Here is a 23933-nt window from a genome sequence, read left to right as displayed (position 1 = left end):
TTGTTCCACGTTGGAGTTTTTGAGACCCTTGTGGGGGTTTTCGTTTCCACAGTGGGGACATGTGGTGTGATAACATGGAAATGAATTCTGCAGACAGAGACACGCAGTTTGGAGACAAGACAGAGCCTACAGAACAGAGTTGTTCTGCAGAAATTGAATAGACTAAAAGTGGGTTCACAAAAACAACAAATTCTATAAAAGTAAAGCTACATCAGGTGAAAATAAAAACTAATTCAATAACAACCAAATGCTCTTGAAATACTGAGGCTTTTCCTTGTGCTTTGGGACTAGAAGCCTGGGCACTTACTCTACAGTCATCTGAGATACTACGTCAAAGGTGGTGAAGCCAGCACTGGCAAAGCTCTCCTTGTACTGGCTCATCTTGATGGCATCCAGCCATTCATCCACAGTGTTGAAGCTGGTATAATCCGGGATTGTGCGATCAAGGAGGGGAAGGTTCATCCTGAAACACAGAAATGGGGAATGAGCAGAACCAACAGTGGCAAGCACGTGTATTTCTGCACCCTCCGCCAGCTGGAGGGACCTGGACCAGCATTATTCACAGTGCCTGCACTGCACCATAGTAAGCAGCACCACTCAGAAAGTACTCCATTCAGCTGAGGGAAGGGTTGCACGGAGCATCAGAGAAGCCTTTCTGGCTCAGTTCATACAGAAGAGGTAGGAGCCATCAAAGATGATGGGATGCAGCTCGAAAATCCTGGCTGCACAAGGGGAGAAAGCACATTCTCTTAACGGGGCCAGTGCTTCCCACGAGTTGGTATATCCCCACCCAGTCCAGGGAAACACCATACTGCCTGATGAGGCTTTTTTGCCTGAGCGATTGGATTTTGCATGAGCGATTGGACTGCCAAAGCAACCACACTCATCCAGCAAGCACATGTACACTGCCCAACTCAATGAGCTGTCCGTGTTCACCAGATCTCACCTGTCCAAGGAGACAGACCAGGGTGACCTTGACATTGTTTAATGTCACTTGGTTTAAGGACCAAACAACACAGGCCAAGCTGCCTCTAGAACAGCTAGCCTAGAGAGATGCAAGGATGGTGCCCACCAGGACACAAAGGACAGCAGATCTGCAAACAGAAGCCAAAGGACAACAGGCAGACAGAGATACGTACCCAGAGGAAAGAGGTGCCATGGCTTTCAGGCTGTTAGGATTTCGGATCATTTTATCTAAGGTGTTGACAATTTGACCAAATTTGGGTCTGTGGTTTCGATCCTTCTGCCAACAGTCAAGCATTAGCTGGTGCAGGGCATTTGGACAATCCATTGGAGGCGGGAGCCGATAGTCCTGCTCGATAGCATTTATCACCTGTGAGAGGAGAAAAAGAGATCAATACATACACCTATTCAAATCATAACGTTCTTGTTCTTGGATCCTGAGGGTGACTGGCATGGCCAACCATACGGCAGCAGGGCTGCTCTGCCTGCACTTGCTGCTGCCGATCATCTCAGTCACCGATTCTTCCAGCAATGCACAACTCTCTAACTCCCAGCCCTCGTCCTGTGAGGCGACGCCAGCCTTGCTCAGCCGACATGCAGCCTTGCGCACTGCTCGTGATGAGCCGTGCCCATCAGTCTCCTGATCCGATGAAAGAGAGCATCCCTGCTACCTTGACAAGGATGTGTGAGCCCGCAGCTCCAGGCAAGAGAAGGATGAGTCAGAGAGAAAGGTTCATGATTTCGGACAGGTACACAGCACGATGTAACAGCTCATTGGAAGGAGAACATCCCCATCCAGCGAAGGGTCTGCTCGTGAGTTACAGACAGGGAAAGCTGCCCCTCTGTTGTCCTTCCTCCAGTGGTGCTTTCTACTCCTGCCAACAACCCAACCCTTCCAGGCAACAGCGCTGTGCCATGGGACAGGGCTGGGTGCCCTGAGCCAGCACTAAGACCTGGATCTCCCCACAGCCCTGGGTACAACTCAAACTGAAGTACACAGTGTGGAGGACCAAGACCTTGGTCAGCAGAGCCAGACACAGGAGAACTTTGCTACAGCACGCAGAGAAGGGTTGCAGCACCCTTTGCCTAAACCACACTGCAGCTCTGGGGGCCAACACAAGCAGACTTTGTTTGCTGCCTGCTTGGTCTCTCCTTACTGCACCACACGACCTGGGAAAATGCCTGGTCTTGCCATGTTCAGTGGAAACAGCACTTGCACAAGGGCTAGAGGATCTTCTTCAAGGGGAACCCTGTCTCCCTGTCACTCTGCACCTGTAGCGCTCCATTCTCTCCTCGGTAATCAAGGAGGATGGAGCTGCACAGCTTCTTCCAAGGCATGTGTTCCTCTGACAGGGGCATGTGACAAGCTTCTTCTGCCTTCTTGGCCTCATGCATCCTATGGTCATACACACAGCATGGGCAATGAAAGGAACCATGGACATTAGAAACAGGCTTGTGCATGGCAGTAAAAACCAGAAGTGAGGATAAAAATCAGAACTGAAGATACTGCAGTAACTGAAATCAGGGATGGCATTTTGAAATGACCAACTCTGCACTGAGATGACAAAAAAGGAGAGGGAGATTGGCAGAACCTCCGCCAGGGATCCAGAGGAAAGACCTCAATGTCTCCCGTTATTCTCACCACATGACCAAGGCTGCCATGCCTTTGTCCAGCCATGTCTCACATACCTGCAAGGACAGAAATCTGTCTGGTGGGCTACCCCAGGGCTGTAGCATCCTCTGGGTAAGGACTAGCCATACCCATACACCAGCATGATGAATACAACACTGAGCAGGAAGGCTGCATACAGAAAATCCAGGATACTGCTGTTGGGACTGTGAGAGCAGCAGGGAAGAGTTGGTGGAGAGGTGGCACTGGAGGTGCTGCAGCAGTCAAAGGCTGCTGCTCCAAGGCAGGGTAGGTGGCAGATCCATGACAAGCAATCCAGACGCTGACACATGTGGCCAAGGTGCTGGGCAGGCTGGCCCAAGACAGATGGGGGCTGGCACCGCTGCTACCAAAATGTGCCAGATAGAACGAGATCTCCCTTCCCTCTGCCCCCCCAGCTGGACATGCTGGTGGCCCACTGAGCCAGTGAAGGTTTGACCTGAGGCATCACTGTGTGCTCTGTGCAGCTCCCCTGTGCAGGGATTCTCCCAGGAGGTGCAAGCTGTCCCCATTCCCAGCTCTCTGGACGGCACAGAATCACAGAATGTTAGGGGTTGGAAGGGACCTCTGGGGGTCACCCAGACCAACCCCCTGCCCAAGCAAGGTCACCCAGAGCAGGCTGCACAGCACCGCGGCCAGGCAGGGCTGGAATATCTCCAGAGAAGGAGACTCCACAGCCTCCCTGGGCAGCCTGGGCCAGGGCTCCAGCACCCTCAGAGGGAAGAAGTTCTTCCTCGGGTTCAGCTGAAGCTTCCTCTGCTTCAGTTTGTGCCCATTGCCCCTTGTCCTGTCGCTGGGCACCACTGAACAGAGTCTGGCCCTGTCCTCCTGACACCCACCCTGTAGATATTTATAAGCATTTATTAGGTCCCCTCGCAGCCTTCTCTTCTCCAGGCTGAACAAGCCCAGCTCCCTCAGCCTCTCCTTGCAGGAGAGATGCTCCAGTCCCCTCATCATCCTCGTAGCCCTTCGCTGGACTCTCTCAAGTAGCTCCTCACCTCGAGACAGAGGGGAGGGGAAGCACGGGGGGAGTACGGTGGGGAGAGTCATCGCGCAAGCATCAAGTGCTCGTCTGCAGCAAGGACTGAGCGGTTTCCCGACAGCCGCCTGCCGCGCTGCCAGCAGACACGTCACATGGGGGGACACAGGCTGCACTCTCCATCTCCTCTCCCCGCAGCCTCCCTAGGCGCTCACACCCCAGGGTCAGGAGGCTAATCTGCAGCAAATATCCACCACGCGCTCATTTACAGGGAGGACCAGATGCAGTTAAGTGGTGACAGCTTCTGGGGCACAGTGCCCTGCGGCAGAAGGAGGGGAAGAAGAGGCTGGGGCCAGGTGCCATGCAGCTGGCTCTGCCGAGGAGATGGGCACGGGCTCTGCCATCCCCGCCGGCTCCGTCGGCGCAGCCGCAGCACAGGGCCTGCAGCAGGAGAAACCACTGAGGGAAAAGGTCCAGGGGAGGAGGACAAGGGAGAGGGATGGCACAGGGGTACGCGTACAGAGGGACGTCGAGGCAGGCAGAAGGGCAGTGACACCTGGCTGCAGGAAATGATGGAAGCTGCAGGCGATAACAAAGCCTTAGCGGGAAGGGAATTGTCCTTTCTGAGAAGGGCACGCCTCTAACTCCCGTCCCTTTGGCTTGAAGAATTCATGCAAAGACTTTTCCGGTATGCCAGGGGCTGGGGCAAGGCCGTGAACAGCCAAAGGTGCTAAGATATCATCCATCTGCTCCAGGCATTAGGGATTCATTTGAATAAATTCCCCACCAGACACTAGCGAGGAAATTGTCCCACTCTGGAGGAACTTGACTTGGCATGGTTGGAGTTATATTGACTTTAAAAAGGTCTGATTTGCCATCGGGGTAGAAGGATTTGGAGGAGGGAGGTGGCTTGGCCCTCGCTCTCTCCCTGTTTTTCAGGAGCCCACAGGACAATGATGGAGATGGAGTTGGGAGGCTGAAGGCTTCCAATGAACTGCCCAGAGGCAGCTCTGAAACCAGCTGGAAGCCAGGCAGATGCTGTAACATGCAGGTTTGCAAGACCCAGGCTTGCAGCAGAGGGGGGAGGACAAGCCTTCTGCACATGAAGGGTCTATCCAGGACGTTGGTGTTAGACCCTGAGGGTTCATGAGGTGAAGACCGCATGAAGAAGGGCAGCTCTTCAGAGAGACAATGTTACAAGAGACCTGGGAGCCCCACAGCAGAGAGATTTTCTGGACACACACGCGTAGGTGTAGCACTCTGCATGGCACTCCTTGCAGCTGGATGGATGGGCTTTGACCACCCAGAAATCAGGTCAAGACAAACAGAGAGCACGGCACTGTTATGAAGAAGGTGTGGACTGCAGCCACAGGTCATGCTTGCATGGAGGCACGGGCTCACAGAAACTGCCTGCCTCCCAGGGAGCAAGGAGGGCACGTAACAGTTGCATGTGAATTAGGTGAGAGTCATAAATATTTCAGATTAAGCCTGTTCTGAAATACCTTGTGGTTTTGGCTTCTAGCTGTGTACAGGTTGCTTGGCTGCTTATATATCACAGTCCAAGCTTGCCATGGGAGCTTTAATGACCATCTAGTAGAAGATGTCCTTGACCACGGCAGAGGGGTTGGACTAGATGATCTTTAAAGGTCCCTTCCAACCCAAACCATTCTACGACTCTATAACAAACTTTCACAAAATGCCTGTGCTCTCCTGCAGATGAAGATCTGCCTGCTGCTCCAGGAGCTCTCAGGTCGGTGGCAGCATTTTGTTTTCCACCCGCCTGCTCCCTTTCCTCCTGGGCATCTGTCCACCACCGCTGAGGGTGCTCATATTGACCCTGTCCTACTGCAGTGGGTGTTGTGCAGTCCCTAACCTCTGACGCAGCCGCACAACGGGACCACAACAAAAGCCAAAGTTATCCCTGTCACTTCTTCCAAAGGCGTTGACCTTGGACACATCTTCCACAACAGAGAAGGTTCCGAACATGCCACGGCCTGGGTTTAGCCATAGCCATGCTTTGCCTTTGCAATGCTCCCAGTTTCAGTGTTTCTGCCCCTTGTTTCTTAACAACTCACATCTTGATTGGTCATATCCCAGTACGGCCGCTCGCCATACGACATCACCTCCCACATGACTATTCCATAGCTCCACACATCGCTGGCCGAGGTGAATTTTCGGTACTGAATTGCCTCAGGTGCTGTCCACCGTATTGGGATCTTCCCACCCTGCAGGAAAAAAACAGAGAGGATGGTAACAGAAAGAGCAAGAGTAACTAAAAAAGATGAGTGTCCAAAATATTTGCCTCCAACATGCTGGTAAAATCCTAGAAGGAAGGGACCACAGGACTATCCCTAACACTAGATCAGGGTGGCTGTGTCTTGTCTAGCCAAGCCCAGGAAACCTTACGTCTGGTGACCTGTCCCAGTGCTGCACCACCCTCTTCGGGAAGAAGCTTTTCCTGTTATTCACCTTGAAAAACCTCCCAAGCCATGGTTTTATCTATTGCCCCATCATCTGCTACCACTGCAAAGAGTTTGGCTCTGTCATCTTTGTAACTACCCTCCAAGTACTGCAGGTCACTTACTTGTGTCCCCTCAGCCTCCCCTTCATCGTATTAAGCCCAGCTCCTTCCACCTGCCTACCGCTACAGCCATCTTTGGCATAAGAAAATGCCCACTGTGCCAGCAGGGTCTTTTGTAGAAAAATGAATGGCTATGAATGTACAAAAATCCAAACTGATCCCCTTTGAATCTCCCTCCATCCTTTTGCTGTCACGTAGCTATTTCCAGAGCAGAATAAAAGGAATTAGAACACCACCCTCTCCAGCCTTCTACATCTGTAGACTCTTTGAAGTCACTGATATACCATCCTCTTGAGCTGAAGTCCGCATGTATGTCAGTCTGTTTATTGCTATATACATGATCCAGCAGTTTTTGATCCTGCCTGTTTCTGGAGACAGACAGAGTGAACATCTTTAGTACGGCATGCTTGGTCACTGGTGGGAAATGGAATGGACTGGGTGGGCACTGGGGTCTCCGTGATCCTGCTGGGCAACAGCATCTCTGGAGGAATCAGAAGGACTCTCCACAGTGCAGAAGAGCAGCACACACAGCATGTGGCCACAGCGACTGCAACACAGCTTAACCCTTGTAGCCTCCTGATCCTCCACCTGGGTCTTTGGACTTGAGCCATTCACAACTCAAGGGACCTTCTGAAGCAAAATTGTCTGCGTTTTGTGGCTGTGAGAAGATTAAGGAACATTATATTTTGTCAGTAAATAACTACCATGTCTTGCTAAGGGTCTCCTAGGACTTAATAGGACTCAGACTCTACACATGCTAGAATACTGAAAAAAACCCCCTGTTCTTTAATCTTCTCACAGCCACAACCTCAGACAAAATATTTTGTTTTCCACAAGAGGGGGAGATCAAGCATTCCATACGAAACATGATGTCCTCTACATCAGGCATACTCTTAGCAGAGCTCGTGACAAGCAGTGGACTTTAAAAACGGCTAAAAAAGAACTCCTAAAGCAGAAATTACAGACTGGGTGTATCTGGAGGATCCTCGTGGGAATTCACTTCAGTGACACCTCCCGCCTCTCTGGTGATCTGACCCAAAACTTCACCACCCTACTGGAGAAGGATATTTTCCTAAGGTCCGGCATGACTCTCCCAAGCCATAGCTTGTGACTGTTGCCCATCCACGGACATAAGGTCTCTGGGATAATTATAATAAAAAAACCTCACGCATCTTACAGGCTCCCAGAGAGGCTGTGGAGTCTCCTTCTCTGGAGATATTCAAAACCTGCCTGGATGAGGTCCTGTGCAATGTGCTCTGGGTGACCCTGCCTTGGCAGGGGGGTTGGACCAGATGATCCACAGAGGTCTCTTCCAAACACTAACATTCTGTGATTTTTTGATTCTGTGATCTTGGGACATTTGAGGATGGTGCATTTTGAAGAGGAATATACTATTACTTCTGGTACATTATTCTATCTTTATGGATAATATACGTCCTGCTACTGTGCCCACAGTTCAAGAAGAATAAATTAGAGACGACAGATAAAAAAGCTACAGGCACAATAACAGGAATAGAAACCAGCAGTAAATACCAGAAGGTCTCATGTACTTAGATTAACAAAGGGAAAAGTTAATTGGATGTAAGGATCATGTTGTGAAAAATAAATGTTGCTAGCATTTCTGAAAGCCATAGGACGACTGTGTAAGTTCAAATGGGTGAGGTTTGAAGCTACCCAAGTTCAGACAAGAATAAAAGTGTGCATTTTTAGGTGTTTGTTAGGCATTCAACTACTATTACAATTCACTAAGAGCTATGCCAGACGTCTCATCACTGGCAGCTTAAAAAGCTGTGTGAGAGATGATTTCCTACAGATCATGCCCCAGCACTATCAAACTTGCAAGAAGTCCTGCCATAGGCATTGTATGTAGGCATCGATGCTGTATGTCAATGGGGTTTCTGAGAACTCCCGGCTGAAACCTTACTGAACAACAAAGTCTCCAAATTATCCTTCTGTCCCTGTGCACATGCTGTAGCCTGAGACAGGCCACGAGTCCTCGGTGGCACTTGTGTCACTGACACCATTGCGTTCCTGGGAGGCTGTTACGTGACCAAGAAGCCATTCCTTGGAATGCTTCTCCGTCTAATTCAGAAAGACTCTCTGGAAGATCAGTATCTAGTACTGCAGGGCTTCACGCAGCACAGATCCACACTTCAGTCAGTCTGTCATTCCTGGGGCTGAGCCTGCCACGTGACATGAAAAAGGACCATGGCCTCCTGGACAGCAGGGCAGCACGACTGGACAGTGATGGTGGAAAACCCCCCAGATTTGCTGTTCTGGCAACAAATCTGCCAGGGCAGCATCTCGGAGGAACCCCAGCTGGTCCCTGCTGGATGAATATCATCCCAACTAAGGGCTTTATCCAGGACATGTGTATGTTTGCAGACATGTTTGCAAGAGGCTCAGTTGTCCACAGGAATGACTCTGGGGCCCAACAACAGCCACTGAAAAACTGGACAGGACCTCGCAAGAGAGGTCAACCATACCCTGGGCTGCATCCCCTGCAGCATGGGCAGCACAGTGACGGAGGGGACTGTACCCCTCTGCCCTGCTCTGCTGAGACCCCCCGGGAGCCCTGTGTCCAGCTCTGGAGCCCTCAGCACAGGACAGACTGGGAGCTGTGGGAGCGGGGCCAGAGGAGGCCCCAGCAATGACCCGAGGGCTGGAACCCCTCTGCTGGGAGGAGAGGCTGGGAGAGCTGGGGCTGCTCAGCCTGGAGAGAAGGCTGCAGGGAGACCTTATTGTGGCCTTTCAGTACTTAACGGGGGCTTATAAGAAAGACTGGGACAGGCTTTTTTAGCAAGGCCTGTTGTGATAGGATAAGGGGCAATGGCTTTAAACTAAGGGAGGGTAGATTCAGACTAGATAGAAGGAAGAAATTTTTGACAGTGAGGGTGGTGAAACACTGGAATGTGTTGCCCAGAGAGGTAGTGGAGGCCCCATCCCTAGAAGCATTTAAGGTCAGGTTGGACGGGGCTCTGAGCACCCTGATCCAGTTGAAGATGGCTCTGCTCACTGCAGGGGAGTTGGGCTAGATGACCTTTAAAGGTCCCTTTCAACCAAAAGCATTCTAGTCTAGTCTAGTCTAGTCTGTTCTGTTCTATTCTATTCTATTCTATTCTATTCTATTCTATTCTATTCTATTCTATTCTATTCTATTCTATTCTATTCTATTCTATTCTATTCTATTCTATTCTAAAATCTTCCTTGGCTCATATCATTGGTCTTTCTCATCTGACACCTTATTTCCATCGTTGGCACCGTGAAAAAATGCTCCCCACATCACGGGGGGTTCTCTCCCCTTCCCTCACTCTCCCTGACTCCTTCCTTCATGACCCATCCCTCCCGCTCCAGGAGAGCAGCTTTACCAGTGCACTGGTGTAGGTGGGATCAGAGGTGTCGTCCTCCAGAAAACGGGAGAGGCCGAAGTCGGACACTTTGCAGACCAGGTTGCTGTTCACCAGGATGTTGCGGGCAGCCAGGTCCCGGTGCACGTAGTTCATATCAGCCAGGTACTTCATGCCGGCCGCAATGCCCCGTAACATGCCCACCAGCTGGATCACTGTGAACTGCCCGTCGTTTTGCTTAGGGGAAGAGAGGGAAAGAGTCCACATGAGAGGAGCAAATTCACAGCCCGCCATGGTCCGGCAAACGGCCAGTAGCCCCTGTCTACACTGCATATCAAGGCACAGCTATGCCACGAGTACCAAAGTTCCCTCACAAAACAAGAGGGTGGAGAGCGGAGAGATGACAGGGGCTGGAAGTCACCCTCTCACACCCTGTGGGCATCACCACCGAGTGCTGCTGTCATCCAAAGGTGGCAGGTCTGCCACACCTTGCACAGGAGGGTTCAGAAGGGGCAATCTATTCCTGTTAAGCAGGTTATATCTCCCTTCAACACAGTGAATGATCCATTTCAAACTCAGAGTTATAAATATTCAGACAGAGCAGCTGGAGGTGAAGTCCTGCTGCGTTAAAGCTACATCAGACTATCTCTCTACATCCATGGAGGCAATTTGTACATGCATCTGTGGGCATGCGCACAGGTAGGCACAGCCTTTCACTAGCATGAGTGGACAGACACACGTAACAGATGACAGCCTTGGTGTCAGCTCCACCTCTGTTCCTGGGACACGGACCTCTGGACTATGCAGCAGCTGCCCCAGGGGTAGGGGATGCTGGGCAGCGAAGAGCACAGGGAAAGGAACCTTCCCCTCCAGTCCTCCTCTGGCCCAATACAACGTCTGGGGCTGCATGCTCCTGGGATCTCATACCCGCAAGAAGGAGTCCAGCGAGCCATTCTCCATGAACTCAGTAATGATCATGACTGGTGAACTCTTGGTCACCACCCCCTCCAGGTGGATGACGTTGGGGTGATCGAACTGCCCCATGATGCTGGCTTCGCTCAAGAAGTCCCGTCTTTGCTTCTCCGTGTAACCAGACTTCAGGGTCTTGATGGCCACAAAGATCTCTCTTTTGCCAGGAAGCTTGAGATGCCCACTGCACACCTCACCAAACTCCCCTGTGAACAGAGGGAAAGAGGTAGGGCTGGTCAGCCTCCCAGACCTCTGCCTTTATCCCTGAGGAACCCTGCTCCCATGGGCTCCAGCTGGGCCTGCCCAGCACAGCCCTGAGCCGACCACCCTCCATCTGCTCGGTGCTTCCTCCCTCACTCCACATCAAAGACCTCCCTTTGGGTGGACTCATCATTGGTGAGGACCAGTGGACACTATATGCACATGGGAATTCCTTGTCTCCAGCACTGGATGTACTTGCTCCTCCAGCACTGGACCACCTTGCTCCTGCTAGTCCAGGCTGGAGCTAAGTGTGAGACCTTACTGGCATTAGTCTTCCCAGGCTAAATCCTCACCAAAGCCTTAAACCACAAAGGTGACCGTGCTGCTGAGGGCTAGCCAGACATTCACAATTCACCTACCTGCCCCGATCACCTGCTCGATTTTGACACAAGAGATATCAATTTCTTTTGCAAATTCCCTGACAGCCTCATTGGGATCTTCGTAGGTGAACGGATCGATATAAATCTTCATCCCTGGAGTCACTGCGTAAAGGTGAGGGAGAGAGTCAGACAGACAGATGCAAAAGGAACGACTGATGGCTGGCACCGAGGAAAAGAGAAACCTACTTGTGTGAGGGTCACTTTGACCTCAGCAAATCACATAATCAAGGGCATGAAGCAGACACAGCAAAGCAGCTTGAGAAAGAACATGCAGAGCCATATTTGCACAGGACTGTTAAAGCTGGATTATAATCAATATTGTCCCATAGGTCATGGATGGGGCAGTGGAGGGCTACATCGTTAGCTAGGACTGCAAACCATGCCCACAGAGAACCACACATCCTCTGCAGCAGAGTTCGGCTTTAGCAGATCCAGAGGAAAAGCAAGAGAACCATTTGCTGTCAGGAGATGGTGCATGGGCACACCAATGTCACACCACGCTCATCACGCTGCAGCGCTGTAAGAGGACCATTTGTAGAGACTGGCCTCCTCTGTGTGCTGCCTCCACCCCAGCACACCATCCCATCATGGGAGAGGGGAGGAGGAGACCTGGGCTCAGCACTCAAGACAGGAGATGGTGAGGGTCTGCCTCGGGACGCAAACTGAGGCAGATGCTGCTCCTGGTTCTCTACATGGAGATCTATAGGGGAGGCAGCTCTTGGTGCTGGGTACTACTGACACAGCCACCAAGCAGACGGACTTCTCCACGGGGTGTCTGTGACCCTTCCAGCAGCAGTGCACGCAGGACGGACAGTCCAGTCCGAGCCCTGTTCTCCGGTCAGGTAACCCTGCCTGCGGCTGAGCTCCCTCTTGGCAGCCTCAACACGGCCAAGGCAAGCTGTAAGGGACACTGGGGAAACAGCAAAGCCAAGCTCTTCCCGCTCGGCAGAGCAGGAGACACAGAGATATGCTTTGTGAAAGGCAACGACCATGGGACCAGTGAGGTTGGACGGCTGATGCCACGTCGCCCGCTACCTACGCTGCGGGACAGCTCTTACCTTGCAGCCCTGCAGTTCTCCCCTCCCTCTGCTCATTTTGCTGGCCTCTGGCTTGCTCTAAAACTGTGGGTATTTGGAGAGCAGAGCTCACGGCTCACTAAACAAGGAGCCCCACAGAGAACCAGAGGCACAGCTCCCAGCTCCACACGTAGGGTGCTGGTAGGGTCAGGGAGTCGCTGCCTGCAGGCTCCCCACGCCTTGGCGATTTGCTAACCATCAGCTGTAGCCTCTCCACAGCCGTCGCCGCTGGGGAGCCGAGCAGGGACTGTGCCTTGGGCTGGTGTCTCGAGCGACGATGGAGCTGAAAGGCACCCCAGGCCCGTTACCAGTGCGTCTGCACCCGGTGGCAGCGAGCCTGTTCCGACAGTCGTGAAGGCGCAGCTTGCAAGGCCACCCCAGCCCGAAGCTGCCACCTTACGCACCAGACCCCGGGAGAGAGTGTGAATGTGTGTTTACACATGCAGCGCGGACTGACAACAACTGAGAGCTGCATTTACATAATCTCTCCTGAAGAGTGCCATTTTTCCTGGGAAGCGGCAGCAACGCAGCCAGCACGCCGCTGCTCCGGCACAGAGCTGCCGCTCAGCGCTCTGCCTGCTGCGAAACGTCCCCCGGGCAAACGCAGCAGCGATATCGAGTCCTGCACTGAAACACTACTGATGTTTTCCATTTTCTGAACAAGGCCCAGGTCTGGAGAGGAACAAGGTGTAAAAAGGACCGAAATCCTGAAGCTGCAAGTATAACCTGAGGTAAATAAACAGCAACTGAGATTCGAGCAAAGCAGGAGTGCAGCGACAGGTCTCGAGCGAGGGAGCAGAGAGGCTCTGCAGAGGGCACGCGGCCAGGGGTTGACGAGGGGAAGGAGGATGCACTGGGGTGAGGCAGGGCGTGCAGCGAGGTTTGAGCAGGAATGCTGGATGTGAGGGAGTGCCTTCCAGTACGCAGGGGTTTTGGAAGGGGGAGGCTGCAAGAGAGGGCGTGTTATCTATTGTACTATACACCTACATATAGAGACATATCTGATATCTGCTAGCGTTCTGGGAGCGCTGGGATGGGCTCTAGCAAAGGCACCACGAGGTATGCGGGTTCCTGCAGGACGTGGGTTGGGTGGGAAAGGGGTCTCACTGCCTCCCACAAGCTGGGCAACACTCAGGAATTGGAGCGGCAAGGCAAGGCGTGCACTGCAGAAGAGGGTGAGGCTTCGGGAGCACGAGAAGGGGTGTGCTGGATGCCACGGGGGTTTGTAGAGCACGCACAGGCGCTCGCCATAAGGTCGGCACCTGGTCTGGAGAGCACGGACTCTACAATGGAGGCTGGTGGGGGATCTGGACAGCATGGAGGTCCTCCTGTCTAGACATGCACACGCCTGCCCGGCCAGGCGGCCCGAGCCCTCCCCGCACGCCGCAAGGAATGAGTGAACAGGAACACAAACCGAAGAGCGAGCGGACCCCCAGGGCTGGCGGGGGGCCGCGGTACGTACTGTGGCCACTGGTATAGTGCTGCAGCTTGTCGGTGTACTCGGAGTCAGCACGCTCAAAGCCCCGTCTTCTGGAAAGAAAGGGAGTCCTGAGCCCCAGCAAGTGTCCATCGGGGCTGAGCTGCATTGCAGGGGCATCTCTTCCCCCTTCCCCTTCTTGACACTGTCCTCCCCTCCCCTGCCCCTGCCACCCTCTGTCTCCAGCCGCCACCGCCTTGCACAGCCCCAACCCTGGGTCGGGCGCTCAGACCGACCTACCTGTTGCACACAATAATGATGACGACTACAGCGATGAGGAACACCAGCCCCGCCGCAGAGGAGCCGATGATGAGCGGCAGCTTCTCCTGGACACTGGTCTGGTACTCAGCTGGCACACAAGGAAGAGGGAATGGGTTACTGTGGCACAGGACGGGTCTACACTTGACAAGTTCATGGAGGTCAGAGCACGGCCCTGAGCACTGCCCACATTCATGTGGCTATTGCCAGTGGGCTTCCCAGCAAGGTTTTGGTCCAGGACAGCTAGTGCAGTCCCAGGCATGACTCAGGTTGTCTAGGACAGGGGATGTGCCCCAGTAGGAAGGATGGATGGAGCTATCCCTTTCGGGTGGGAAAGTTAGGTCCCGTGGATGCATGCATGCTGTGCCTTGCTCCTTGGCCTCAGGGCCAGAAAACTGGCTCAGCCTGTTTTATTCAGCAGCACAAATTTAGAAAATAAAGGCCCAGGTCTGCATTTGTCATCAACAGCTGTGCACATGAAAATCATAAATTTCATTTCCTCTAAATCCAACTGAGTGGACATGTCCCCATACCAGAAAGGCTTGGCAGAAATTGACCTCGATTACGTGACTCCCTGCATGGACCGCCAAGCGCCCACGCCTCTCTCCAGGTCTCGCCAGGTTGAAGAAACACATGTGACTTGTCAATGCACCCTTGCAGGGACCAACAGCAAGGGAACCATCTTGTTCAAGTCTCTCTACACCCTGTGTCACCTTTATGCAGAGGCAGTTGAAGACTCACCTTCAGTCATGGTCTGGAAATACATCTTGCCGCTATACCGGCCATACCCGGCCACAGTACGCGCCCGCACCTGGAAGACGTAGATGGTGCCAGCTTTGAGGTTCTGCACTGCCACGGTGTTGGTGGGGCTCTTCACTGTTGTCGAATTTAACTCGCTCAGATTCTGCCAAGAAAATACAAATCTGTCATCAGTAAAATGAGTTCAGAATCAGGTGCTGCATTTCTAGAAGGAGAAAGCGCAGGAGACCAGGGTAGCGTGGGTGGAGAGACCACCATGGGGGGATCACAGGACTGAACAAAAACAGGTTATTCCTCCAAGCCTGCCTCCGGCAGGGAGACACAGAAGCAGGAATGGGAGTACAGATATCCCTGGGCTATCCATCAGGTCTCAGGAAATCCTCTGATGAAGGTGTTAGCTAGAAACCTCAGGTTGCTTCTCCAAGCCTTGAGTGCAATGGGGATGGGAACTGCTTGCTTCTTCTGTGCCCACTTTCTCTCAGCACTGTCCTTCTTCCTCACCCCCTCCTCCTGTGCCTGGCCCAGCCTCAGCACCCTCTCCATTTGCTCTTCTCCATCTCCCTTTGCCTGTGCTGGAGGTGAAGCCCACCTGAACACAGGGTTTTGGACCTTGGGAGAAGTACTGCTACCATCCCCCTGCCCAAGGCCTGCTTCACCAGGGACCATGGCTAGGTTTCCAAAGCATATTTAAAACTGACAATGAGACGACTTCCAAATTTCTGTCCCACCACTTGTGTGCAGTTGTTCTAGCTGCGGACTTGAGCAGTCATAATGGTATCGGACTTGAGGAGGTGATGGATCCATCACTGCCCTTAGTAACTGTGCCCTTAGCTGACCATCCAGAAGCACCAGTGGATGGGCCAGGACCTCCTTGTGCTAGGGGCCACAGAAGAGAACAGACAGTCCCTGTCGCCCCAGGGACATGGAGAAACAGGTTAACAGAGGAGGATGAAAGACGGTCCTGAATGTGGTGCTTCCTATGATCAGGGCAAGGTGGCCAAGTGCCTGGCAACCACGAAGTCCTGAAAGTCAGTGCAAAGCAGCAATATATGCAAACAGCACGGTGTTTCTGGAAAACAGAGAAATCTTAGGAAAGCCAAGCTGTGAGTATGAGCTCTCCTAAAAGGAGACACAGGCACTGATTTGTGAATCAAATTTCTGTAGCTACGTTGAAAGTGCTCATCCTTTCTGGTAACACCTCCGATCTGGCAGGTCAGGCTGCCTTGGCAGGATCGCGGGTTGGAACAGATCAGCAGCTGACAGCTCAAAATCTGAGCTGGCAAGTTTATAAGCGAGGCCCTGAGATCTGCTAACTTCAAGTCATTGCAAAGGGCTCAGCAAGCCGAAGAACTCCCACCCCACACAGACTCACCAGAGAGGTGAGATAACTTCACGAGAAGAAGGCAGGGACTGGCAGAAAGCAGAAGTCAGACACACAGTGTGCAATCCCATCACGTGGGACTGAGGGTGTGATCATGGGACCGGACTTTTGTCTCAGCTGTGAAACTGCACTGGAGGGGCATGGAGGGATTGCTTCTTGTACTGTGCTACCATAAGATCAGAGAGAAACTCACAGCAAGGAGCAAAGCATCCAGTCCTCCTCACCAACTTCTTCTGTAGCTGACTCCTGAAGGACAGAGGGTATCAAAGAGTCAACCAAGCGGAAGGTTCTATCCTGTGATGAACCAAGGTTTCCTCACACAAAGGTGCAAGTTGCGCAGGCTGTTGCGCTTGTGTACCGCTTTGGCTGCCTGCAGGCAACAGCGAAGCAGAAGTCAACAGAGAGTCTTGCACCCAACCTTGCACACCCTTTGCCTAGAGCAGGCTGTGTTGTCAGCCACCTCAGCTACTGGACCACAGGATGAGTCAGAAGTTGTCTTGCCCACCAACAAATGATGTAGTTTGCCTTTGGGGGATGCTGGTCTCTTGCTTTCCCACTCTCCACACTGCTAGCCATCTGGTGACTTTGCTTTCATGTTCATTCACTTCTGAGAACAGCATTGGTGCCTTCACTCAGAGGATCTTCTGCACAGCCAGAAGCTGTGGTACCAGCAATGCTAGAGACCCACAAAGAACAGTCATTCACTATGGGGCTCCCTGCAGCAGACCATGTTGAACCAATGCTCTCCTCACGTTCCTAGGAGAGCCTGGTGCTTCTCAGTTAGTCATTGTGCTGGAGCAGAACTGCAAGCGCACAGGCATTTGCAAGATGGATTATACTCATGACCCAGGTTTGTGCAGACTATTTGCCTCACAGCTGCAAAGCAGCTGAAAGACAGCAGTCATGGAGTTCATATCTTCTTCTACCAAACTTTTGATTGAGCAGTGCTCTGGTGTGGATGGTTGGTAAGAGAGTGGTCTGGCAGGAACATGTTTCTCCAAGTGTGCAGTCAAACTTTGAGGCTTGGAAACGCTGATGGCAAATCATTCTGCGGGGTCATGCAGAGCGGCTCTGAAAATGCCTGGGAGACCTCCACTATTAACAGCATTCAGGAATAGTTTTCTCTTCTAAAAACTACAATATCAATTTTATCCATCTGGACCCGGCGCTGAAGGTGCCTGGGTATCACTGGGGTGTCTGGGAATTCGACTAATGACAATGAAAAGCTCTAGTACAGATACATAGACAAGAAAGATCAAGACAAGATGAGCACGCAGAGAACTGCTTGCCTTGTTTGTCTGATCAGGCCTCAGCCCTCCCTTGGACCTTTCCCAAGCAAGCTAGGAGAGAAATAGGTCAGGAAATGTTTACAGTTTTACTGCTCAGGGGCTAGGATGAATCCTCACAGGCCCTTGGACGGCACTAACAACGCAGTTGTTCTAAAATTATCTGCCCAGCTGTTTGAAGGAACCTCATCCCTGCTCCTGGAGGACTTTAAATTGAATGTTGTGGGCATGCTTACAAGGCGGTTTATGGCCTGGGAAATTGATGTCTGTCTGTCTCAGAAAGGTGTGCCCATGCCGGAGCTCTCCTTTAGCCTCAGACTGCAAGGAAAGAGCATTTACACCTCTCCACCCTCCCCTATCAGAGCTGTTCTTTCCCCTTGGCAGACGGCTCAGCCATCGCCCCTCCAGCAATTCACTTCAAAAACTTCTCCCCTTCCGCCCCTCTGGGCACCTCCAGCAGGTTCAGGGCATCCCAGGTGGTTTAAAGTCCAAATCCCTTTGCTGTTTCTCCCAGTTTGTTTTTTTTGCAGAGGTTTGGCAATTGGTTCCCCTCCTGCCCCCCTGCTGATTTGGGTTTGAATTCAGAAATCCTGATTCAAAGTAACATACTTCATATTTCCTCGTAGGTTTGACTTTGAGTCCTCATCTGATTCCCCTTCCCCTGAGCCAATTTAAGCTGAAATCAAAGTCTGACCAACAAAGAAAGAGCTTCTTGAAACCCGGACAGTCTGCGCAACACTGGAAGGATTTGCAAAAATTGTTTCTAAAAAGTCATGTTTTATCAGCCAAAAAAAAAAAAAAAAAAGCCAAAGAAAAATGTCAACCGACTTAATTTGGCAGACAGGTCCTCTGTGCGTCCGCACAGCGGCAATCTGCTGCGGTTCCTGAAGCAAAGCGAGCCCCGTCTACGAAGCCAGTCCAAGGCTGGGTGCCAAACCATCGCACACAGCTGAATGTGGGCCCCGTGGGTTCGGGTACGTCAGGAGGGATGCTCAGATGTGGTACCAGGGTCCTGCTGGCCACTCGGGGGGCGGATCCGTGGGGTCCACAGCTCCTGGACCCTCACGAGGAGCACCACTTGTGTGGAGACCTCAAAAGCGTTTGCCCTCCCAGCCAGGTATCTGGTCACGTGCGTTGTGGAAAGAGTGTCTGGATACCTCTCACAAGAAAACTGAGCCCCAGACAGAAGCAGCATGGGCCCCGGGCAGGGACTGAGACTGCAGAAAAGCTATCGCAGGGCAAGGTTCTCTCTTAATCTTCTCAACCCCACAGTTTTCCCCTGACAGAGCCCCTCCAAGGGTTTGGGCAGCATGGAGGGAAGGGGCAGCCCAGCTCTCACGCCATCCTGGGGCCAGGTGGGAAACACCATGAAGCAGCTTTGGCCCCAGCCTCAGGGATGCTGGTGTCCACCAGGGCAGGCTGGAGATGAGGAAAGTCCTCAGAGCCAGCCCGGGAGCAGCGCTTCCAGCTGGCCGTGGTACGAACCCTGGTGCCACCCAGTTCTGGGGATGCTGGGCTCCTGCCCGAAGCTCCTGGGCACCACGAAGGCTCCAAGCCAGCTCTGCTCCCACCTCCACCATCAGCCGCCCATGCCCCTTCCCCAGGACTGGTGGGAGACATCAAAGGGCTCCTGTGCCTCCTAAAACCTTTGCATCGGTGATGGAACTGGGCACAAGGGATGGGCTGAATGTCTTCAAACAATTAGAAAATGGGTAACTTGGGGCACAGCCGAAGCCCAACCATTTTGCATAACAAGGAGAGCTAACGACTCTTTGCCGTGCTTGACAGTGCAGTGGGTCTCCAGTTCCCACACTCCGGGATGAATTTGGCAACTTTGGACAAAAACTACTACGCCCTTTCTAAATGAAGACAACACTCGGTTATTTAATAAGACAAACATTGCCAGGTGCCTCTTGGAGGCAGAAAAAAAGAACCATTAAGGAGAGGACCACAGAGAGCAGACACGTCATTCGGTGCTTGCGTAATGATGCGCACTGATTTGCTCTAACCACACGTGAAAGAAAATCGTCATGTGGCCTCTGTACAGGCAGTTTTAATAGCATCTAATAATAGCAGTGTTATAAATAATCTGTGAAATGGAAACAAAAACGTACCTTTGTTTCAGGTATTGTGAACAGCTCTTTTCTGTTAAGACAAACACTTATTCCGGTTTTTTAAATATAATTTATGTCTTTATATAGAAAAGAATCATTTCAAAGTAAAGAGCCAAAACACTTCTTATACAAGATGCATATGCTGCTATTCTTACATGTGAAATGTTTTCACGCTAATAAAACATAATTTTCTACTTGGGAAAAAAAATTCCACTAGAAACAACTTAACTAGCTCCAGAGATCTTTTCTGAGCATTCAGAAGCACATGGGACAGTTTGCCATGAAACATTTTGGAAGAAAACCCCCTCTGTGCAGACTGGCAGGGCAGTGAGAGCCCACCTGGGATGCGTCACGTGCCCCATCCAGATCGCAGCAGTGACGGGAAGCGGAGCAGAGCCCGGCATATCCAAAGCTGTGCGTTTTGGGACTGTTCCCAGGGATCGAGTAAACGGCTTTCAAATCCCCAACTCGGCACTGGAATGGCTACGCCAACACGAGATTCAGCTCTGCCAAGCAGGCAGAGCAGGATATCGTCTCATTGCGGTGTTGAAAATGCAGAGGGCTCTTGACTCACCAGCCGAAGCATATGAAGACCTCGGCTTGGCTCCTGATGGATCAGACCTTGAGTGTGCAGCTGGGGCTTTGGAGTAACGGCAAACACACACACACACACTCACTCACAGAAACCTGGGGAGAGACAAATCCACCGCCATCGGCCAGGACCTGCCTCCAGCTCTTGGTTATTCCACTACATTTTTCAGCTGTTTCCAGCTCCTCTGAGGATTGCTTGCTGTGGGACTAAGCTTTGACCCAACGATCCCTTTCTGAGAATGCCATACATCTCGGTTGCGGAGGAAATAAAGACTTGCCTTTCTTCTTCAACCAAAGCATCAGCAAAGAAAAAAAAAAATACACCAGGAGTTTCCAACACCAGGACAGAGAGCACCTCAGCACCAGCACGTGGGGCTGCTGGCGTTGTCCTCTCCGTCAGGGCTACTGCTCCACCTGAGAGCCTGCTGCCACGAAAAGCATGGCCTGAGCGTGGCTTGGGCCACTTGTCCCCACGAGCAGGGATACGCTGTGCCCTCAGCTCTGCTGATGGGGCAAGCAGATGCTCACCTTGCAGTTGGCTGCAAAGACCGGTGACAATCAGCAGCTTCCCCTTTAGACAACAACTCCCTTTATTTACAGCCTCCCCCAGCAAACAGAGAGGAGGGGGAAGAAAGAAAGAGGGGGAGAGATTTAGTGGAAGTATGAGGAGGAGAATGAACTCCGGAGATCTTCTGTCTTTGCTTCAGGGGTCCCCAGGGAAAGGAACCCTCTTGCTTTCCAGATCTGTCTTGTTACCTACTCATCCATCTTGCCACATATTCTGGGATCATTTCCAAGGGTCAAATAAATGGCTGTGATTTATGCAATATAGGTCAGGACCTATTTAACAGCTTACAAAGAAGCTCCCCCCCTCCCCTTTCTCCCTCTGGCTCTTGGTGATGAGAAAATAGGTCACAGGCAGGCAGTGGGGGGGATTAATCATTTCTTCCGGCAACTGCTGGGAAAAATATTTTCAGTTCCATTTAATCATAAAGCTTTTTAATTAGTTAGTTTGCAATTTTTAATGTATAGTTTATAAGCTCTTGTGTAAGGGGGCAGATTCCTGGAAGGAGAGATCTCCTGCTCCCCACCTCCCCTGGGTAGCACAGACGAAGTTCACCACCCAGGCAGAGCTTGGCAGGTCCTGGGACCAACATCAATATGGTCTTCAGGTCTCCCAGCAGCCGCACAACTCCACCCCCACGGGATGGACACTCTGGCACAGCCCTGGCTTGCAGTCCCTCTGCTTGCCTGGGCAGGGGGGGAGGTGGAAGAGGCACCTTCCTCAGGGATGAAAGCGCCAGAGCTGCAGGACTCCTTCACACCAGCCTCCCCCGACGCCATCGCGCAGTCCGTACCCTCCATGGGAGCATGGGACAGCTTCTCCCTGGTACAGCAGCCCGATGCCAAACTCACCTTCGGTGTAAATGCACTGATGGACAGCACGACACAAATCTCAAAGACCGGACACTCGGCTAGTGTGGTCCAGCCCGGGACTACACGCTCTGTGACATCCCAGACATCCCCATTCCCCACTCAAGTCCCAGCAGGGGACAGGGAAAAATCAGACCTTGGGCCCTGGCTACCCATCTCTCCCTGCAACGAGTCCACCTGCCACAAGTGCTGGAGAGATGAAGGGAGGAGAAGCTCCTCCTCGAAGAGCAGTAGATTTTCCACATTTGTAGTGTCTATGCAGGGTTACTGGAACCACCACTGGGCTCCACAGCCACTGCCACCCACATGGCCAACTGCAGCAAGAGAAGTAACCTATTGGTCAACCAACTGCTGTAGTCCGTGTTACGCCCTTACGTGAAGCTTTGCACCACCTCCTCTCCCAAAAACCAGCAGCTGAACCCTGCCAAGGTCCTGCAGTACCTTCTCATAATATTGCAGCTCATAGTCCAGGATGACTCCGTTGGGTTGGTCAGGCTGAGACCACGAGAGGGTAATGCTGTCCACGGTGCGGCTGACCTGGTGCATGATGGACACAGCCGATGGAGCTGGAAGAGAGAGCGAGAGAGAGACCTCAGTCAGACACCTGCACGGGCAGGATCCGCGTCCCCTGGCTGGAGGCAGGCAGGTGTGTTATTGCTGTTTGGAGCTACCAAAATCGCTTTCAGCAGTGGCAGGGCTGTCCAGAGGTCAGGAGATCCAGGCTTTTGCTGTCTGTAGAGAGCAGTTAGGGAAGAACAAAAGGTTTCCACTGCTCACTAAGAGTCTGCAATTAGAAAGCACGCAAGGCAGCGTCTTGGGCAGGAAAACAGGTCATTCTTCGCCAAGACGAGCCCAGGGTTGGAGCAAAGACAGCCTTGTGTCCCTGGAAAAAGCACTACCAGCCCAGCAACATGCACTCCTCCCTGCCGGCCATGGGGAAATAGGGGGTTTTCTACGCTGACATTTGCATAGAGAAGCTTTGTCAGGCACAGGCAGACGCAGGAAGCAAGCGGCTCCTCTCCGCCGCGGTGTGCTGGGTCTGCAAGCTGCACCTGCCAACGGCGGGAGGTGCACACGGTGGCCCCAGCACGCAGCGCACACCTGACCCGACATGCTGACAGCGGCGAGCCGCCCGCCTCGTCGCAGCGCCCTGCAAATCGCACGCCCACAGACGCCGCTGGTCCCACCGAGCGCAACGGGACCTTCCAGCAGCTCCTCGGCCGGCCCGGCCGGCTGTCCACACCTCGTGCTGCCCGGCGTTGCCTGCGTGGCTCGACACACGGCCAGGCAGGAGCAGGAAGACTGTCCTCCAGAGACCTGAGCTAACCAGGCCACGGGGCAGGGACCACAGCATGGAGATGCCACCTCCCTGGGAAACCCTGACCAGCTCCGATCCTGCCTGCTGTGGACCAGGGCAGGGGAGCGAGCAGCCCAGACTACCCCGGTTGGCTCAGGTACCGAAGGCAGAGATGCCACGGCGTTGCAGCACCAGCCCCCAGCCCTGAGCTGGGCTGGCACAAACCGATGCCTGTGCTACCTCCTCTTACTGCGCCTGAGACCGGTGAGCTGAGCACGTGTCCTCGCCCACCCCATGCCCAGCCTGCGGACGGTGCTGACAACACTCCCGGCGTTAGTCCGGGGACCATCCCAGACCTCACCCAGTGCCAGCCCAGCCTTGGAGGGTGCTCACTGCAGCACAGCGTGAGCCTGGCACGCCTGCCAGCACAGACTCACTGCTTCAGCAGCTTCAGGGCAGAGGGGAAGCCTCAGGGGTGGGAGAGGACTGGAAAGCGGTAGCGAGAAAGCTTCCCCATCACTTGCATGCCAGGCCTGGTTACAAACAGACGCAGAGAGGCTTGCATCAGAAGGGATTTTACCAGGTCCAACCCTTTCAATATTTCATGGAAGAACAACTCATTTGACAGCTCTGAGAAACAGCTTGGAGGAGCAGCACACAAGGCAAAGCACCTCTCGCCCGTCTCCAGCCTGGTTCCCCTTGGCATCACGAGCAGCGAGGGAAACCGCCCCAGCTGAGGACTGCAGACCCGGCAGCGGCTGCAGCATGTTCCTGCACATTGCTGCAATGAATTACAGCTGGGCAGCTCCTCTCAAAGTGTACCAACAAAAGCCATTTTTCTGATTCACCATCTTTGCCTCTTCACCTCACGTCTGTTTTTCTGGATTCAGAGCTCCCAGGATGTTCAGTGCCTGCGTGCCAAGGGGAGCAGAGGTTGAGTACGGGTAAAGCAGATCTGCCATCGCGCTGCCGCAGCGTTTCCCTGCACCTTGCCTCACCCTGGAAGGAGGGTGCAATGCGGGTTAGCCTCAGCAAAGTGTTGCCAACCTCTGGTTTTGTCCAGAAATTGAATGAGGGCAGAGAACTTCCATCACTGGAAGTGTTCGAGGTC

The 23933-nt window shown here is 52.8% G+C and overlaps 1 protein-coding gene across 2 annotated transcripts in view; it reads right to left on the bottom strand.

Moving 5' to 3' along the window:
- The window catches only part of EPHB2 (EPH receptor B2), a 148734-nt gene that overhangs the window by 3975 nt on the left and 120826 nt on the right, over positions 1-23933 (bottom strand). Inside the window, exons 6-15 of one of the 2 annotated variants that reach the window (XM_075437178.1) lie at positions 21967-22091; positions 14702-14864; positions 13943-14051; positions 13688-13755; positions 11129-11251; positions 10467-10714; positions 9561-9776; positions 5687-5836; positions 1140-1333; positions 308-463 (exon numbers count right to left, since the gene is read on the bottom strand). In XM_075437178.1, coding sequence (XP_075293293.1) covers positions 308-463; positions 1140-1333; positions 5687-5836; positions 9561-9776; positions 10467-10714; positions 11129-11251; positions 13688-13755; positions 13943-14051; positions 14702-14864; positions 21967-22091 — 1552 coding nt within the window. The remainder of the gene's footprint in view (positions 1-307; positions 464-1139; positions 1334-5686; positions 5837-9560; positions 9777-10466; positions 10715-11128; positions 11252-13687; positions 13756-13942; positions 14052-14701; positions 14865-21966; positions 22092-23933) is intronic. The other variant, XM_075437179.1, reaches the window with a different exon arrangement.

This window comes from Opisthocomus hoazin, chromosome 16 (genome assembly GCF_030867145.1).
Source record: "Opisthocomus hoazin isolate bOpiHoa1 chromosome 16, bOpiHoa1.hap1, whole genome shotgun sequence".
NCBI classification, from domain to species: Eukaryota; Metazoa; Chordata; class Aves; order Opisthocomiformes; family Opisthocomidae; genus Opisthocomus; species Opisthocomus hoazin.
This window is presented reverse-complemented; position numbering and strand designations above follow the sequence as displayed.